Raw genomic sequence first — 19,842 nt, 5'->3', positions numbered from 1 at the left:
TGGGCGTCGTTGGGTAAGGCACATCTAGAGTGAACTATCAGGATGTTATGGAGTTTGTTTTTTCCTGTGTGGTTCAGCGTGGCTGCGCATGCCCTGTTATGCACTGGGCCATGGGTGACCGCCACACCTACACAAGGAGTTATATGACAACACTCCTGCACCCTCCCCGCCCAGCAGTTCGAAAGGATGCAAATGCAAGTAGATAAATAAGGACCACTTCAGTGGGGAGGAAACAGCACTCCATGATGTCATTCTGGCCACATACCATGGAAACATCTTCAGACAGCACTGGCTCAATGGCCTTGTAATGTAGATGAGCGTCGTCCCTTATAGTTGGTAATGACTAGTGGAATAAAATCCACAGGGACTCCTTTCCTTTCTTTAGAAAATTAAATGTATCTTTAAAAAATAAATGAAAGGTGAAATCACATTTTCCATGGATCTTCCAAAGACGAAAAGCTATTTTATTATTCAGTTATTGTAAGTACTGTAGTTATGGCTGCTGCCTTCTTTAGGCAGAAGAGACTTGGTCCAATATTCTGGCCAGAAGTTTGTGCTCTTCTGAATTCATTAAGTTGTAACACCCATAAGCCATTCTCCCAACCATAAACCTAGAAATATGCCTCCATACTATTTTTTTAAAAATGGTAAGATTTTAGTTGAAGTCTTCTGGAGACTTTGAACACATGAAAGAACTTATAATTTCTTAAGGTTTTAGTTAAATCTTGCAGCATGTTTTGAAGAGATTGTTAACCACATGTTTAGAATGATACATTGTACTGCCTGTTTGTTCAGCATCAACAGTAATGAAAATAGCTTAGCTGGTGTTATATACTTAGTAAATATTATCCAAGCCTGTTTTTAAATTATTACATTTTGCTCATTAGATTTCTACCACACCTTTCTCTCAGGAGTTCAAGGTATTATGCATAACATTAAAAAAAGTAAAGGTTTCCTCTACCAAGTCACACCCCTTCCTTCAATTTTTACTCATAGAAATCAACCTGAAATAGGTTGGCCTGAGAGAGACTAAAAAGCAATTGCTGATCAGAAGCTTTCTAGTGGGTATATTTGATCCTGGATTTTCCCAATCCAACCTTTTATACCACACTGGGTCTGTTTGTATAACTTGTCATTGCATACTAATTTGTTCAGGTTGTTTCTCCCACCTCATTAGATTCCCCCCAGTTAAGGATTATGTTGTAAAAAGGGTGATATTCAGGTTGTAGTGCTTGAGTTATACATAAATAGACAGAAACCAGAAAAGAAATCCAGGCATAATGTTAATATTGTTTGGAATTTTGTGTTATCTACTTGCTTACAGTAGAATATAAGGATATGGTCTTTCCAAAGAATTCAGTTGTGAATAGAATTGTGACAATTTACGCTGTGAATTTTGTGCTATACTGACTATTTCTCTCTCTTTCTCTTTCTCTTTCTCTCTCTTTAGTGAGGAGACAGCGGAGGCAGTAGCAATAGATTCTCTTGGCCAGCCGAAATCTCCACTGGAAAAAATTATGGTCAGACTCTGCACATACCACCAGAAACACTTTGTCCGTGTCCTGAATGACATCTGCTCTGAAGTACAAACAGGCTATGAAGGCCAGCAGTTATCTGGACCTGAAAACATGGATGTGTCTACTTGTAGTTTAGGATGCAGCCAATATCATATTGAGAACCAGGAGCATGGAACTTCTTGCTCTGAGTCAAAAAACCCTTTATTGCTGGGTACAGAACAATCAGAGGCCCGTGGCTCTTTGCGAATACTATGCCATAAGCTGAAACATGCTGTAGAACTGAAATCTACAGACAGAAGAGACAATTGCAATTCTATTGTCAGAAGAGATTTCCCTGAGCTTCCAACTATTAGAACAACTTCTATAAGTCCCAGAGACAGTCCCACTCAAGGGTACCTCACTGCCTCCAATACTCATCACTCTATTAAGAATCTGGAAGGTCAGACCTCTGCTACTGAGCAAGAGACGGGGGCTAGAAAAGGTGAAGATGACAAAGATCAGGTGCAAAGTAGAGGTTTACTGGGAGGCTATGTAGCTGCGAAAGCAACAAATGTAAACATTAATGAGGAGAATTTAGAGAATAGGGTAGGTTCTTTGAAGAACCCTTTCAAAGCTTTCCCAGAGGAAACTCGAGAGACGGCTTTCACCACTAGCTCTCCACGGAGAGCAGACAAAGAGAATGCCTTGCAGTGCAGCTCCAAAGCCTCTATGCACCAGGATACGGAAATCAATGACCAAGAAACAAGATCAAAGGTAGAGAATCACTATCTGGCATCAGGGAAAAGCAAGGGAGTCTGCCACATGCATCCTGGTGACAAGACTCACGTAGAGAATGCCAAAGACATTTGGCTGCCTATTAATTCCATGCCAGCAGTGCACAACAAAACCACCAATGGGCACTCCCGGGTTAAGAACATTTCAGCTTCTACTAAAAGTACACGTAAAAGCAAGAAGTCTTCAGGATTAAGAATAAATGACTATGATAATCAATATGATGTTGTCTATATTAGCCAACCAATTACAGAATGTCACTATGAGAGCAAAAAGACAGTATCAGCAAGAAAGACAGCAAGGAAGAGCACTCGTGGATATTACTACAACGGTGAATGTTGTGAGCTTCCTACTATTCGCACCTTGGCCAAGACTCCGCATTCACAGGAGAATGGGAACATCCTGGCAACAAGGCCTGAGGTGCTAACAAGTCCTATCCAGGGCATTTCTCTTCCAAGTGACAGCTATTTGGCTGCAACTGACCCTGTGGGTAGCAATGATGATCAAAGATCTTCCACAGTGGCCCCTACTCAAGAAGATTCCTTCAATGAAATAAGAGCTGAGCAATGCTCTTATGAAAGCATCTCTTCTAAGGTCAGTGTCCCGAAGCAGAGGGAAGCTAGTCTTGCTGAAGAAGCTACCGTGCCTGTTTCTCTATTTCCTTGCCCTGTTTTTCATTCAGATAAAGACAGCTTGTTTGTGTCTTCACTCCAGACCATGACTGTCTCTTTTCCTCAAGAGAATGAAGGGGTCTTGCAAGACAGTACTGACGTACTGGAGGCAAATAGCTCTGGCTCTGATTCTTATAACTGTAATAGATCTAAAGAAAATAGTGACAGTATAGCAGACTCTGTTGTACATTCTGTCTCAGAAGCTGCTAATGATAAAACGGCTATCCCAGAACCTCCTATTTTGGTAGCGCCAGAACCCCATGCTAGCATGGATCTGCTGATGCCTGAAGTATCAGCCAATAGTGTGGACTTGTTGCCTCCACTAGATGAGCCTGCTTCTGTAATAGATGTATCACCATCTATAGAACCCCCACTTCTTTCCCCTATAGACTTGGCCGAACCCTCAGTAGTACCATCCACTCTTGATGTTCTGGACCCTTGTATGACCTTTCCTTCAGAGATTCCCTATATTCCCAACAGTGTATCACCTGTGCAGCTTGTTGCCAGCCCAAGGAGCATGTCTCCTGTAATTGATCCTACCAGTGGGGTTCCTGAACTTCCTACTGATATTGACCGAGAACCTCCAGAGACTCTTTCTGCAGAATCTTCAGTAGTAGCAACTATCAAAATGGATGTGGAGCTTCCCCAGCTGCTTCCCAATTTAGAAGCAGCAAAGCTGCCTCTCAGTTTGGATTGTACTAACACAGACAAAACCACTACTGAAAATTCCCAGAATTTGGAAGGACTGCTTGTTGAATGTAAAAATGTGCTGCCCATTGTGGCTGACAATGAAGATAAGGGAGAGAAAAATATAAATGACACAATAAACATCAGTGAGACCACCAAGTCTGATGAGGAAATGGAGGTTAATAGTAAAACTCCAGTAGAGCCCAAAACATCAGAAAAGGACAAGAAAGAGACTTCTTCCAAAACAAACATAGACAAAAAACGAAGGCGAGAGAAAAAAACCCACATTGTTTCGGATCGCTGTCTTCGAAGCCAGCAGTCCCTGGTGCCTACAGAAGACAGTTCTGAACAACCCTGTTCTTCCAATTCTCTTCAGCGTCCTCAGCTACAGATAAAGCTTTCTAAAAGTCCTGGTGCTAAGCGTTTTAAGAGAGAGGTACAACTTGATGGGGCAACATCTGTGTGCCTTCCTAACGACAGACACAATCAAACACTGATAAATGAGAGTAGCAAATCTACTGAACAGCAGCCAGATGAGGGAAATGACATCACAATAAGCCAGACCTATAAGAAACTGATGGCAAAGGAATCAGTTAATAGAGGAATAGAGGAAAGCCAGAATGGAGAAGATAACAAAGATAAGCCAGCGGCAATGCTTGAAATTTGCTTAGAAGCCAATTCTGACAAGAGAAGTGTTCATGTTCCAACAGAGATGTCTGATAAAACCGAAAAACAAGTAGATTTAAAGCCAAAAAGTTTAGAGAATTCTGACGGTCCTATAAATATTATTGAAGTATTGTCCAACCAGCATGAAACAAGTAGTTTCATATGTCCTGGTAGCAAGCATGCACAGCCAGAGAAGACAATGAAATGCAAGAAACCAGCCCTACAGTTCTATAATTTGAGGCATACCCCTACTACAGCTCATGTGGTCACTGCCACAAAAAATACATCAGAAAAAGCAATTGGACAAGCAAACTCTGACATCATGACCACATCAGCAGATCCTGTTGTCACAGATGAACCAAATGCAAGAAATGAAAACTCTCTTGGTTTTAACAGCATGAAAGTACTTTCTGACAAGCCCAGATTTGTGGAATGGTGTGCTGAGGAAGACAACCAAGAACTCATCACTAACTTTAGCACTCAGTATATGAAGATCCAGAAAGGCTGGATTCAGCTGGAGAAGGAGACTCAGCCTGCTCCAAAGGTCAAGAATAAATCTGACAAGTTGAAAGAGATTTGGAAAAGCAAGAAGAGGACTCGAAAATTTAAAGGATCCACTGAAGTCCAGAAACTGTCCCCTGTTCAGATGCTTTTCATGAAGGGTTTTGATATTTCCAATATCTGCAAATGGTTTATGGAGACAACTGAAACCAAATCTCTGGTCATTGTGAAGAAGCTGAACACACGTATCCCAGGAGACATTCCTCTCATGAAGCTTCCACTCCAGAAAGGTTGTTCTTCTGGCATCTATCCCAGTTCTGTCCAAGCAGAGCGTCTAAAGAAACACTTGAAGAAGTTTGCTGCTATGACCCCAGCAAAAAATACTATAAAGATCCCAAAGCTGTGGAACAGACCTCGAGAGAATGGTGACCAGACTGAGTCAGAGCAGACTGTTGGTCCAAAGCAGACATCTCCCTCTGAAGTCAGCTTGGCTCAATGTATTGGACCCAAGAGTATCCCGCCTTCCCCTAGCATGCCAGTGCAGACAACCTCACGGATCCTGAGGAAATATTCCAACTTGAGAGGCAAACTTCATGGATTCCATAGGGTGGTGAAACAGGAGAAGCATGACTGTGTGTCCAAGCAGCACTTGGCCGAAAACACTTCAAGCAACAAGAGCATGTGCATTAAACCCTTGATGTCCCCCAAGTTGGCCCAGCAAGTGAAAGACATCCAACTTCCTACTAAATCTACTCCGATTGAAAAAGGAGGAAAGGGGAGGAAAGGGAAAGGAAAGTTACAGGAGGACACCTCCGGCAAAGGCAACCCTCAGCAAAGCAAAAAAAAGACACCGAATGAGAATGTCAGGACACTGGCCATGCAGTTGAGTCCTTCAAGCAAGGAAAGAATCTCTCTCAAGAAAGCCAGTAAAGTGAAGCAAGCGGGAGCTCCAGCTACTAGAAAGCAGACAGCAGCGGGAAGAAATAATAAGCACACCTCTCAGAATGAGAAGTCAAAGAAACTTATTGACTCGCGACCTGGGAAAAAAAAGGCTCCCGCCCATATAGGGAAAGCCAGTACCAGTCAAAAGGCTAGCCTGCTTTCTAAGCAGCAAGGGCTTATAAAGGCTCTGAAGGAGAAAATGGTGCGAGATCCCCCCAGTCAGCCTCTTAAAAAGGCAAGCAGTGAGAAAGCTCTCACCAGATCGGTGAAACGAATTCAGGAGAACAAAACTCGGAGCAAGAGGAAGCTGAGGGCAAAGAAAGAATCTTCTCCCAGCAAGCGCAGGCGGCTGGACGCAAAGTAGCAACATCTTGGGTAGGAAGTGTGTCATAGAAACTCTTCCTCTTTCTTTCAAGTAGTTCCACTGCTGAACAGGGAAGAAGGGAGAGGCGCTTGGGTCTGGCTAAAGGCCATCTCCCTCTTGCTTTTTAAGGAGCTTTCAATTTGTGTTGCATCCGGAGAGGAACACCATTTTTCTATATCACGGAGAAAGAAAAGTTGAAAGTTCCTGGAGTTGAACTGGAAGCGTGGCGGTTTCAGTTCAAAGTACAGTGCCTTATTTATCATGTTAGGAAACACATGAATTAGTCTGCTTGATTTGAAGTGAGCAGTTTATGGGTTAATGCACATGCACTTGTACTGTAATGGAAAGAGAACCACCTGTCATTGCCATCCCACAAGAGTTTGGTGGCATGTCTGCTAAGGATCACACAGAGCGTTTCCTTCCTTTTGTGCATTGTAGCATACTGACACTGTTTAATTTGTGCAGGGCATTATGAAGCCAAAACCCAAAGTTGTTTCCTCCTCTAATTATAATCTTTACTAGCAGGTTATAATGATGGATTTTATTATTAAGTTATTAATAATTACCGATGTGATGTAACTTTGGGCTTTAGGGTTTGGCTATAAGCTAGCCAGGTTTTGTGTAAAAAAAAAACTTTTATGTTTTCAGTGACAGTTCAGCCATGCTTGGCCTACCCAAGAAACTAGTCCTGTTGGATGAATGGAAAATGTTACCCTAAATAGAGATTCCTTGCCTCGTTTAACATTGCTGTAAACCTTAAACACCTTAAAGGCTATTGTTTAAAATGCTGCCTCAATTTCTGTTGGAGAAGTTCTGAACTGTATTTACCCCCAAATTCTTGGGGATCCCTGTTTAAAATACTCCTGAATTTGTAGGCACATTATGATGCTAAAATTAAGTATGGATCTCAGAGAAAAATATCTGTAAAGAGAAAGTATTGGAAGGTGCTCATTGTGAGAGATCTTTCATTGTTGAAGAATTTTTAAATTTCTTTACAATGAAGTTGCTGCAAGTTTCTTTTCCATAGACATCTTCAGGTATCTGAAGGCTTTTTAAAAAGTAAAATTATGACAATGCTGGTTGTGAATGAAGTAGCAGCTGGAACTTTCTGGTACTTTCACAAATGTATGGGTTGCAACTTAACATGAAGTAAATTTCTTTCTGCCTTCCCCCAAGAAGCGTATAAGTTCACCGATTATTCATTAATTTTATATGCAAGTTACCTGGCTTTACCTTCAAAGTTTAGTTTGTGTATTAAGAAAAATAAAGGTGTCATCTTTCTTTAAAGAAGTCATTCCTACTAGAATACAATGTACTTCAATTGCAATAGTCACTTTTCCAGTTCAGACATTTGTTTTGGATCGAATAAGAAGGGAAGCAATGTTTTCTGAAAAGAAAACATCCTGTCTTGTGCTGCTCATTTGGGGGGAGTAACAGTGACTCCTTTTGCTCTGAGGCTGGAGAAGAAAGGTAAGGACCAGAGTTTTATTTTATTTTTCTAGCTCTCGCTAAGCCACAACAAAGGCCTAGATAATTGCTTAGAAACTTGTGCAGACCTCCTCATGTTTGCCATGTTTGACTCCTGAGAGCTTCCTGTGAAGGCCTTCAGATAGTTTGACCTTTCAGAATAGCTTGCCATGGATACCAGATGAGATCAACAAACTCAAACATCTTTATGCATTATTGTATTAACTAGCCTGAACCAGTCTTTCCAGGTGGTGAGGGGGTTATTGAATATAAGATAAAGTTGGGGGAGAATGAAAGTGTGAGGAAATTGATTTTTTTAAAGGATAGAGAGCATTTCTATTCTTATACCAAAGCTCATTATACTGCAGGCAGAAAATTCATAACTACCGCACCTATTGTAAAGTTTCTCATTGATCAAGGAAATTGGAATTTGACATCTAAAAATGTAAAGCCCTGTTGCTCACCCGCTTACTCAAGTCTGTGACTTGAGAGGGTGCCCTAAAGCTACAAGACATACCAGGGTGGACCCATTTTTATATAATATTTTAAAATCATTTGATTTTTAACTTCTGTTTTCATTTAAATCACGATGTATAAAATTAATTGTTGTAAGCATCAGGTTAGGCTTAATGTTCTCTGTAAAGATTCATATGAATTTGTCGGTTGCTATTTTAATTGTAAATATCAAATGTGCTAGACATTCCATCAGGAGTATTAAAAATATTTAAGGAAATGTGTGAGCACATGCATGTGTGTGGTGATGGCAAGGGGTTGCAAAAATCTTTTTTTCCTCCAACTTTACATGATTACATTCAGATATGCATACAACTTCCTGCTCCTTCTGCCCAGGGCTGCTTCCTAACAAACTGCTGGGTAGTTGGGGCTTCTTGTGGTACATCACTAAGCTAAGTGATTCTGATTTAGATCTCTGCTAATAAAATCTTTCTACAACTCGTGCGTTCCAATTTCTTGTGTGATCTAGAGTCTAAATGTTCCTTGTGTAAGCATTATGCAACATGCTTCAGCTTCAATTCCACCCTGTTTTGCTCTAATATGTCCATGCAAAGTTGCATAATTCTGAGAAATCAATCGGTTGCCAGGCCCAGAGTTGCTGATAGTTTTAGTCCAGTTTCTTACTATTTTTTGGAGAAGGCCACGCCATCCTACACTTAAGCACTCTTGGCTGCCAGCTGGACATACCTTTTCTATGTATACAATCAAAATATTAGGAAGCAAGAGATTAACCAAGCAGTTCAAAACAGTTTAGGTAGTTTAAAAATATATATGCAATTTGGTGTAGAGAGCTAACAAGTCTTGAGATAAAAGAAAACAAAGTATTATCTAATTGAAAGACTGCTCTGTGCTTTAATCCCAGTGACACTCGGTTCATACCTGGCAGAGATGTTGAGCCTCTAATATTCAAATACCTTTTTTAAAGAGTACCTTGGGATGTCTTTCAAAACACTTCTTTTTTGACACTCAAGTCTCTTCATTAAAATGAACTTTGAAACTTGGTTTGTACTATTGCTGGGTTAGGCTTTTCTTTTAGAAACTACAGGACTTAATTATGTGCCTTGCATTTTATTGTGAGCATTTTACCTTTCCCTCATCTAATAGATATTTGGTATGTAAGGTGCAGTTTCATGTTCTGATTACCCTAAGAAAAATCCCCTAAACCTGTCCTGTTGTTTGGCTTTTATCATATTTGTATCTTATCCCTCTTACTGTCCCTAATTCTTCCAAATGGCATGCTTTCATTCTCTCTTAGTAATCCTACTCTTAGCCAAATGCTTGATGCTTTGCGGTTGGGCTTGCTGTTGCATTCAGTAGTTCCTAGCAATGGCTATATGGAACACAAACTCATGTCGTTTATAAAGTGAAGAATTGCACCTTCACACCTCTCTGCATAACAGTAACCTCTATAACGATTGGAGCACTCACTTTTCTCTGTTAATGGCTTTTTTTTCATCCTGTCAAACACATATTCTCAACATGAATATGCTTTTACTTTGAAATAATAATAATGATGTTGATGAACTGGAGAAAATAATAAAATATAAAGACCTGCAAAAAGAAGTAGAACAATTCTAGCAAAAGAAATCATTGATAGTACTAATAGTAATAAGCTCCTTGGGTACAAATCCAAAACAATCAGAGAGCCATTTGAGGACCATTGACATTCATAAAATCACCAAGTATGAATTGCAAAAGTTAGTTGTACAGGTAGTCCTTGACTTACAACCACAGTGGGCTGGATCTTTGGCTGTAAGCCATTGTCATAAAGTGAGGCACTGTGTGACCAGAATTGATTTTACAACCATTTTTGCCAGGTCATTAAGTGAGTCACAAAGGTTGTTATGTGGCTATTCAGCAAACTACATAGCCATAAGTGTGAACTCATTTTATCTGATAAGTGTTTTTTGCCTCAAGATGGCAAAAGAATTGCAAAACATGATCATGTGAACATGGGACACGGCAACTGGTTATAAATGTCAAGGCATATGCCAAGTCCCTGAAATGTGATCACATGACTGCAAGGGGTTTTGCATCAATTGTAATTATTGGGACACATAAGTAGCCCTTTTTAAAAAAATTGTCATAACTTCAAACTGTTGTTAAGTGACCACTCATAAGTTAAGGGACAGCTTACATCCTGTAACAGTTCCTCTTAATAATATTAAACAATATTTGCCCATCTCAGTCTTTGGGAAGAACTGAATAGGTGAACAAAAGGGTGGTGGTGGTTGTTTTTTGCATTTACCCAAGGGACTGCAGAATATTTATCTTAGTATAATCTCAGGAGTTTCACATTTCCATTGAAAGTAAAGCTTGTTTTTTAAGCAGGCTTCCTAAATAATTAAAATGGATGGAGTCTGAATGATTTTTCTAACATGTATGTAATAATTTGCATAAATAAGTCTTTACATTGCTATCAAAAGTTTCATAATGTGTGTATGCATTACATTCCAATGCAATGTGAATATATACGTCTGTATGTGTAGTACAGACACATGGACATGATGCTATGTTTTCATAGCATCTGGCTAGAGATTTAAATGCTTTCCTAGGTGCAGGATAAATTCTGCCTTTTCTCCCTAGGTAGTCACAAAATGGAAGAATAATAATGTAAATATAAATAGTTTTAAAATATTTATTTCCTGTATTTTGTGCTGGCAAGTCTCAGGAGTTCTGTTGGTTTGCAATATTATAGAAAGGTGGTTTTTTTAAAAGCATATTTCCTACTGCAAATAGCATTAAACAGAAGAACTGTCATCTGGTCTGGAATTTATGCTACAAAATCAAAATCCTAGATCTTACTGAGATGTAAGCCTGTGCATGGGCTAAATATTTCACACTCATCATTAAATATTCCTTTATGTTAAAACCAACACCTTTAATACAGAAATCTTGATATCAAGCATTATAAAACCATTATAGACTACATTCTGCATTAGAACAAGTGCTGTGTTATAGTAGACAGGAATTAAAATTCTTAAAACCTTCAGGCTGAAGTGAGAATAGCACAGACACAGACTGGCCATCTCTGTAAAAGCTACATCAAATGCATTCAAAGCAAGACATGGTTGCTTTTTTCCTCTTTTTTTGCTTCTGTGGAAGTGACTTGAAAATTCAACTGTTGAGCACAGTTCTTTGAAAACTGTTTGGTCACGTGCACTTTTAGGCACAGCACTTGAAAGCAATAAGAATTCTAGTAATAAAGTTTCTTGTGGGGAAAAAAGGGCATATCGGTGGCCGTGTGCCTGTGTATGCATGTCTCAGTAAAGCCTGATTCTCTTCAGTGGTCTTGCCACCTAAAGAAAGAAACATCTTATGTTTCATTCTTACTCCATGTTTGGGCATCATCACAGGGAATTACTGGCAATCCAGAAGAAATGTATTGATTGGGGATATGGACTCAGGGATAGTGAATAAAAGGAGATTTTTACTAGAAGCCGGGGCGTTGTGGGGGGGGGGCAACAGGGTGGCAGTGGCACATAAGGGGAATGTTGGGTGCTTTCTATTATTTTGCAGCTGATTCTTGTCAATTCTTATTCTTACTCCAAATCTTCAGCTGCTGCTTTGAGCTAGGTCCCATTTTTCTGGGGTCTCTAGAAATTGTTTTTATTTTATTTCTTTGGATCATACTTTTATCTTCCCTAGTTCCTCTCTCTTAACACTCCTTAGGTCACATTATGCTATTAGGATAGCATTCTCTTTTATTTGATAATTATTTTGATGGGATTGTGTGGATATTCCTAAATGTGTGGTTTTCATGTGCTTTTGGCTGTTGAAAATGCTTGCTCCATTCTTCTTTCTGGAAATTTATTAGTTGTCTGTCTTAAAGCATAATCCTATATGTTGCCTGCCTTAAGGCATAATCCTATAGGTAGCTCCTTTTTGCTAATTCTTGCATCTACTTTCTGCTGTCCAAAAAATTTAACTCCTGTCTGTATTTGTTGTTAATGTCTTCACTTCTCTTACAAAGTTGCTACAGGAGGTTTAGTATAGGGAGCAGGCTACTAACCTTCTGCAATCATTTTAGTTTCCAATAGCATACCTGAAAACTTGGGGGGAAAGTTCAATGAGCCCTCATTAATGTCTTGCACTCAACAAGTGAACAATTGTATTTGGCAATTTTATATTCTATGCATTAATTTATATTCCTTTCATTTCTTTATCCAAAGCAGTCCTTTCTATCCCATCTCAAGAATCATGTATGGGGATTTCTCCTCCCCATGTTTGACCAGCCTGATATTGTCATCCAGACTCTACATACGATAAGTAGCATTTTTGGAAGGGTTTGGTTGTATATCCTTTTCTTCTCTTCAGGGCACTGGAAAATGCTGTGATGTTAGGAGAAGAATGTGTCTGTTGTGTATTGTTGGTTAAAATGTGTCATTAGATAATGGTTATATACCTCATCTGAAGAACATTTTAAATGTATATAAAAGGTAATACTCAGTTGCTTTCCAGTAATTCATAAACCTGTAATGGCTAGGGCTATTTTACCATTGAAATTGTATCAATTGTGACAGCTTCATACTTGTGTGTGTCTGTTATTTCCTTGACTAACCAATGGAAAGTGATTTAATCCTTTTATCCTTTTTCTGTGCTTGCTTTCTTTTATGCATTGTGACGGACTCTATGTACTCTATAGGTCCTTATTTTATTGCAGCTTATTAAACTTTTTAAAATGTCAGCATTGGTGTGGTGTGATGAAATTTAATATAAAGATTTTTAAGCCCTGGTCCACAATTCACTAGGGTTTCACAAGTTTTTTTCCCCAGCCGATTGATGAAAGACTGAGCTGATTTATCAATTTCAGTGGCTATTTTGAGATACCAGTTGCAGTGAATACACCAGATATTGAATCTTTGAAAAATCAGAAGTGCTTGATAATATTTTTTGTTAATTGTAGTCCCCAATTTAATATATGAAATTAAAACAGCCCCATCTCTCACCTGGCTTCATTTTATTGGTGGAGATTATCGAGACAATTGTAGTAGTGAAGAAATAGCTATCAAAATCCTGAGGAAAGCTGAATATAAGCAGAGCTTTTGACTCTGCTGCTTGGACATTCTGGAAGTTATAGTCAAAATGTTTTGACTATACTAGATCAAGGAAGACTGGCTCAAAGTATGCTTACTCAAGACCTGTCTCAATGTCACCTTTTTTCCTCTGCTTTTTTTTAAAACTTGTGTGTGCTTTCCTATTTGATCCACCACTTCATTAGGTTAATTCTAGAAGGTGCAACTACAGGTAGTCCTTGACTTACGACCACAATTGAGCTCACAATTACTGTTGCTAAGTGAGGCAGTTGTTAAGTGAGCTCTGCCCCATTTTATGACCTAGTACTGAGTGTTTAGCAGTTGAGTTAGTAACATAGTTGTTAGTGAACCTGACTCTGCTTGTCAGAAGGTCGCAAAAAGTGATCACATGACCCCTGCGGGACACTGCAACCATCATAAACATTAGTTGCCAAGCATCTGATTTTTGATCACGTGATTACAAGGATGCTACAACACTTGTAAATGTAAAAAAGGGTCATAACATACTTTTTCAGTGCTGTTGTAACTTCAAACAGTCATTAAATGAATTGTAAGTTGAAGACTACCTGTATGTAGATGATATCTCCCCCCCCACCACGCCTTGGCACTGCTGCCTATATGAAGCGTTTTATATGTCACTACTCCTATCTCCATACTGAACATTGGTCAAGAGTTAAGAGAGAATTGCTAACTTCTTACAGCTCATTGCTCCTGAGTAAACCACCTCTCCCTCTCCCTTCAGAGTTACACTATATTGCCAAAAGTATTTGCTCACCCATCCATATAATCAGAATCAGGTGTTCCAATCACTTCCATGGCCACAGGTGTATAAAATCAAGTACCTAGGCATGCAGACTGTGTTTACAAACATTTGTGAAAGAATGGGTCGCTCTCAGGAGCTCAGTGAATTCCAGCATGGAACTGTGATAGGATGCCACCTGTGCAACAAATCCAGTCGTGACATTTCCTCGCTCCTAAATATTCCACAGTCAACTCTCAGCTGTATTATAAGAACGTGGAAGTGTTTGGGAATGACAGCAACTCAGCCACGAAGTGGTAGGCCACGTAAACTCATCCAACATCAGTGTGTGACCTCACAAATGCTTTCTGGAAGAATGGTCAATAATTCCCATAAACACACTCCTAAACCTTGTGGACAGCCTTCCCAGAAGAGTTGAAGCTGTTATAGTTGCGAAGGGTGGACCGACATCATATTGAACCCTATGGATTAGGAATGGGATGTCATAGTAAGTTCATATGCGAGTAAAGGCAGGGGAGCGAATACTTTTGGCAATATAATATATGTCAATAGTTAAGTCAGAAGGCTAAGTGGTAGTAGAAAAACTAAGCCAGAAATGGCCTCTCTCATAATTCTCATGCTGATGTTTCACTTTGGTCTAAAATGAGAGCAGAATGTAATAAAATCCTCCCATATTGAATATTCAGTATGCTAATTTTTGCAATTTATGTCCAAATGATGCAAGTATTTTCCTATTGTTTTCACGTTTCAAAAAGGGCACATTATTTTTCCTTTTTTTCCTTTTGTAAGAATAATGTAGAAGTAGTTGTTTCCCCAAATATATTTGTAACAGTTTTCCAAGATCTTTTCAGCTTATGAGACCAAAGCCAAGTAGAAAAATAAATGTTGCCTAAATTATATTTAAAAACTTTTTTTAAAAAGAGCAAATCTATTGCATGCATAGATCAAACAACAAAAGCAGGAATGTATGAAAACCTATTGCAAAGATGATTTGTGAAAGGTGCTGCAATGATACACCTGTGTATATAGTGGCTTCAAGTCATTCCTGACTCATGAAACTGCTCGGATGAGTCCACACATTGGTTTTTTTGGCTACATCTTTAGAAGTTGTTTGCCACTGTCATCTTCGAAGGGTGGAGAAAGATTGGTACAGATGACTTCCAGCCTGGTACCTTAACTGCTACATCAACTTGGTATGCGTACATGCATGCCTACGCACATATAATAGAAGCTGTATAACTAGAAGGCAGAGGAAAAACAAATTTGATTTTATTGACTGGAATTTTCAGTCTATTGTTTCCTATTTTGGGTAGAAAGGAGAGAGAGAGTCTTATTGAAGTAAATATGTTTAATCCACCGAATCCATTTCTCTTTATTTCCTATTAAAAAGCAGCAGGGATTGGGTGACAAAAAAGTATTCCTCCATCATATAATTTTGATATTTTTCTTAGAAAACAGAACACAGCATTTTTTACTTGGACAACCATTATAGGAGTTGGAAGATGACATGTATTTTGTTACCGACAGATGGTTAGTTTCATGTCTCTGGTTGAATTAATGTTATCTTCCCATGTGAAAAATCACAAACTACTTTTTCAAAATCTATAACAAGATTGCTGCTCTAAAGAAGGTATACTCTGTATGAAGCAGTGTTAGCTTACATATGCAAGGCAGTTCACATGATCATTCGGGTGTGGCATTGATTAGACTGTTGGGACACTAAAAGTATGGTTTTCAATAATGTTAATACAAAGCTTAGTACAATTTTCAAGTGCAGAGGTTAGTGAGACACCATTGCTTCACGAGTTTAAAAAGTCTGTACTAAATCTGAATTAAGGAATTGTCCTTTTGACAGTCTTATAAGTGCCAAATGTCATGGGAATCCTTAGGGAAGAAGACAAAAGAATATTTTTTGTTGATTTCAAATAAATCCATTCCAGGCTTTGACTCATATTATGACCAAAGGATATTTTAGATGAAAATTTTGAGAGTTGAAGCCTACATTTCTAAGTCTATATACAGGGTGGAGGGTGAATTGGCCATAATCAGCTAAATTTAAGCATGTAAGCATGATCAAATTTCACTTTGTTTATTCAAACATATGTCTTATGTATTGCATTGGCAGACAGGGTGTACAAATTCAGACATGATATTCTGTAGATTCTAATGGTTACCATTAGAAATAGGAAGTCGTTTAAAAAGTCAAGAGCCCTAGATATATATTTTGTGTCATCCTAAAAGTTCAAAAGTTTCACTTTCTCAGTAAGAAAAAAATACAATTAACTTTTTGCAGGGTTTCTAGAATAAAAATGAAAAATATTAGGAAGCAGGGTAGTAATTAAAATGCCTCTGTAAATCATGTATTCAAATCTGAAATTGGTTGTCATTTAAATTTTAGCAAGTCTCTACAGCCATAACAGAATAAACCTCAGTTTTATTCCAGTTACCCAAGCAATAGCACAGGTCCCAAAGCAAGCTAGGGAATGTAGGCACAAGCTCATACAGAGAGATAACTCTTTATGTACCCTGAAAAGGAGCTTCTGCAAGAACTCTCTGAGTAATTACTCCCTAGCTTCCTGCATATCCCCACAGGAAGTAGAAGGTGGCTTTATTACTGCTATTTCTCTATTACTGCCAGTTTAATGGAACACCATGCATACACTTCTAGTAATCTATTTCACCTCCGGGAGTATCTTACTGAAATTGCTGTACAATAAAATCTGATGTTTTAGAAACGGTTACCTTGAGATCGCACGTGTCACATGCTCTCAAGCTAGTGCCAAGGAGTTACCTTTCCAGCAGAACCTTTTGTAAAAAAAAAAAGTCGTAAGTTTCAAACAACAGACACCTGGCTGAGGTTGTCTTGGAAACAAGAACATTGGTAGAGTTTAAGGCCTCAAAACTTGCATCAGACTGTGATTGCTTAATAACTGCATTCTTGCGAGGCTGCTGCAGGATAATACCTACCATGAGCTTATTTAATATTTGAATAAGCCTTCAAGGTGACTTAAAAGAATTTAACATCACTACTATAAAGGTATCGGGGAATTAGTGTCAGAGCCCAAGGTTACTTCCAGGGCACCAGGAGCAGGCCTTTAAGATATATGTTGCAAGGGAACAATGGCCTGAAGGGTGCATCCAGTATCTCCATTTCCTACTTCCAAGCATCTAGTTGCCTTTGGGTGGCCCCCATGAGAAACAAATGCTGCATTAAAGGGGGCCATTTCTCAATTCAGCAGGGTTATTTTTTATGTCTGCTATCTGATGAGGTTTCAAAAGCTGGAAAAGGATAAATATTTTCTATCAGTAGAATTCCTACATGGAAAGACAAGGATGCACCCACAAGGGCGAACAGTGAGATAGCCTGCAGATATACTGGTTAGCTCCAATATAAGTGGGATATAGTATGATAAAAAAGGAGTCAACAATCATGAATGGCAAGGTCAGGATGATATGGGGAACTGGGGGTGAACACAATTGTACAAAATGCTAATGCAACAGAAAATTGGCACTGTGATAAGGTGAATAGGGACTGCTTTAAAAGTCCAAGCCATCTGCCTTATGACCAGGTAACCACCAGCAAGGTTGCAGCAACTCTCTTGATTCTGGCATCCTGAGAATAAAAGCAATGGCAAACTACGCCTCTAGATACATCAACAATATGAACAGAGAAAAGTTCAACTGTCATTTTGCCCACCGATGTGCCAAGAAACAAATCAGCTTAGAAAGCTGTTGGCTCTAGAATCCCCTAAAGTTAGCTACAACATGAAAGAAAATAATCACAACATAATCTGGAACTAGCAGCCATGATGTCTAATAGATATCCTTGCTTTTCCCAACCAGCAGCAAAATAAATTATGCAAATAAACTGCAAGTGTATTGTTTAATTGGTGTATGTGTAGGAGCAAGAGAGGGGGGGCAATTTTTGTAAAATTTGGGTCTTTAGTAATGCAGAAAATCTGCTTTGTTTTCGTAATTTAAAGCTACTAGTATTACTTGTATGTGTCAACTAATTGTAAGTAGTACAAACAGAATTCATTTACTGATAGGAAACCTTGAGCAAATTGTTCCTGCAGTTAAGGTACTCCACAAAAGCCTTCTCTCAAGCAGGGATCTTATTTTATTTTAAATCCTCGCTCTTATCTTATTCCCAGTGAATGTAGCAAAGTCCCAATCTCATTCCTCTCTCATTTACAGAAGGACAAGTGTTCTATTTTATGAGAAGGCCTGCTGCATCCTATTACAGGGCTGAAAAATAATACAATAAGCTGAGTGCAAGAGATACATGCCGTTCATCTTTCTTCCATGAATAATGATTGGTGTGAACAAGGTTATTCTATAGGTGACAGCAGTAGAACTGACATCTTCCATCAGTGCAAACTTATTTGTTACAATAATCAAGTGATATGTAGTAAAAATAATGTTATGGTATAGAAGACTGATAAGAGTAAAAACTCAAAGAAATGATTGTGGCAATTGGGAGAATTTGCAACAAGAATTGGATGTAGTCCTTTTCCTTCCTGTCAGCAGACCTGCAGATTGTAGCCCAGGTTCTTTAGCCTTCTTGTAATCACAATCTTATTTAGAAATTAAATTCTATGAAATTTAGTAGGTTTTACTTCTGAATAAGTTAGCATCAAATTGCAACAGTACAGTACAGCAAGAGTAATGCCAGTGATTCAGTCATTCTGTTTTTTTTAATTATTAACAAATGAAGGCAGCTTTCAAGTAATGACTACAATGCAATTGCATGTCTAAGCTGTTTTTATTCCTCGGTGTCTTATAACCATTAAGATGTAGGCAGCAACAATTCCTTCCTCAATTTCTTAAGTATTTTTCTTTTCTAGTCTTGTAATAATATTCCCTTTGCTCCTGGTCACTGTACTGCTTGCAATTTAGCCCCATAAACAGAAGATGAAGTTACCATGAGCAGGTACTAAGAGTGAGAATAAGAGAAGCTACTTGATAAGGGAAAAAGTAGAACTGGCCAACAGAAGGAAAAAAAGGCATGGTGCAGCTAGGAGATTCCAGTTAAGATACAAAAGATACAAAATGACTGGTTCCTGAGGCCAGGCATGACCCATGGATGGGCATGGTACTTAGGACATTACATTGGGCAGCAAAAACAATTGTAGAGATCTTCAATAAGAATCCATGGTGTGCCCAATCAGTGGCCCCAGGTAGAATCCGTGCTGGATATAAATACATCTGTTCAGCTGGATTTGCCAGCAAAAAAAACAACAAACAAACCGCTTTTATCTACAACTTTGTCTCTTCTTTCCTGAATAACCACCATGACCATAATAAGGGAACTGCTCAGATTCCAGACTGTTCCCAAGGCTTCTGCTGGGGCAGGTCTCACCCCTAGGTCTCTGGCTATGGCCTGCCCCTCACCGGAGACTACATGCAATGGGAACAGCCACATTTGCTAGGTTTTTCCACTTCCTCCACGAAGGATGAGCCATCGCTGCACTCAAAGGTATATTTCTTGCGCTTAAGACGCAGTCCTCCACAGCAGCCTAGTCCTGGGCATGATCCCTGGCAATCCATCCAGGAGACTGGGCGTGTCGTCTGGCAAATGGCATAACCTCGCTGGACTTGATGGAAATCTCGCACAGCCTCTCCCCGACACTCTGATTCTGGGGGAAATAGAAAGGTCAGACAAAAGGATGACTTTAAGAATGTCATCATATAACAGACATTTTTATTGTCATCATGAAATGGGGAGTTCTAGTGAAAGGCAGCTAAAATAATGTTCTACTATCTGTTGTCATACTTGTTTTGTTATGCCTTCCAGTAGTTTAGAGAAAAGCATTGTTTACTTCTAAAAAATGTTGATGTGTGGAAATGCCTCTGTGTTCTCTAATGGAAATAGAAAATATAATTTTGTTGACAGTAAAGAATTATTTTCGATTTTAAACCTTTCAATTGTGGCTGCATTGCTCAT

At 39.0% G+C, this 19,842-nt stretch overlaps 2 protein-coding genes across 4 annotated transcripts in view; one reads left to right on the top strand and one right to left on the bottom strand.

Moving 5' to 3' along the window:
• Nucleotides 1-12,786, top strand: part of LCOR (ligand dependent nuclear receptor corepressor) — a 92,883-nt gene extending 80,097 nt beyond the window's left edge. For both annotated transcript variants that reach the window (XM_087725714.1, XM_014071120.2), the window contains one exon: nucleotides 1,451-12,786. In XM_087725714.1, the coding sequence (XP_087581840.1) occupies nucleotides 1,451-6,119 (4,669 nt within the window). In that variant the 3' untranslated portion in view covers nucleotides 6,120-12,786. The remainder of the gene's footprint in view (nucleotides 1-1,450) is intronic.
• A 4,472-nt stretch (nucleotides 12,787-17,258) lies between these two features.
• The window catches only part of SLIT1 (slit guidance ligand 1), a 144,452-nt gene continuing 141,868 nt past the window's right edge, over nucleotides 17,259-19,842 (bottom strand). For both annotated transcript variants that reach the window (XM_014071123.2, XM_014071125.2), the window contains exon 37: nucleotides 17,259-19,534. In XM_014071123.2, coding sequence (XP_013926598.2) covers nucleotides 19,296-19,534 — 239 coding nt within the window. In that variant the 3' untranslated portion in view covers nucleotides 17,259-19,295. The remainder of the gene's footprint in view (nucleotides 19,535-19,842) is intronic.

This window comes from Thamnophis sirtalis, unplaced genomic scaffold, assembly GCF_051295495.1.
Source record: "Thamnophis sirtalis isolate CommonGarterSnake01/CBP01778 unplaced genomic scaffold, rThaSir2_p1.2 scaffold_11, whole genome shotgun sequence".
NCBI lineage: Eukaryota > Metazoa > Chordata > Lepidosauria > Squamata > Natricidae > Thamnophis > Thamnophis sirtalis.
Note: the sequence above shows the minus strand (reverse complement) of the source record. Positions and strands in the feature narration are given on the sequence as shown.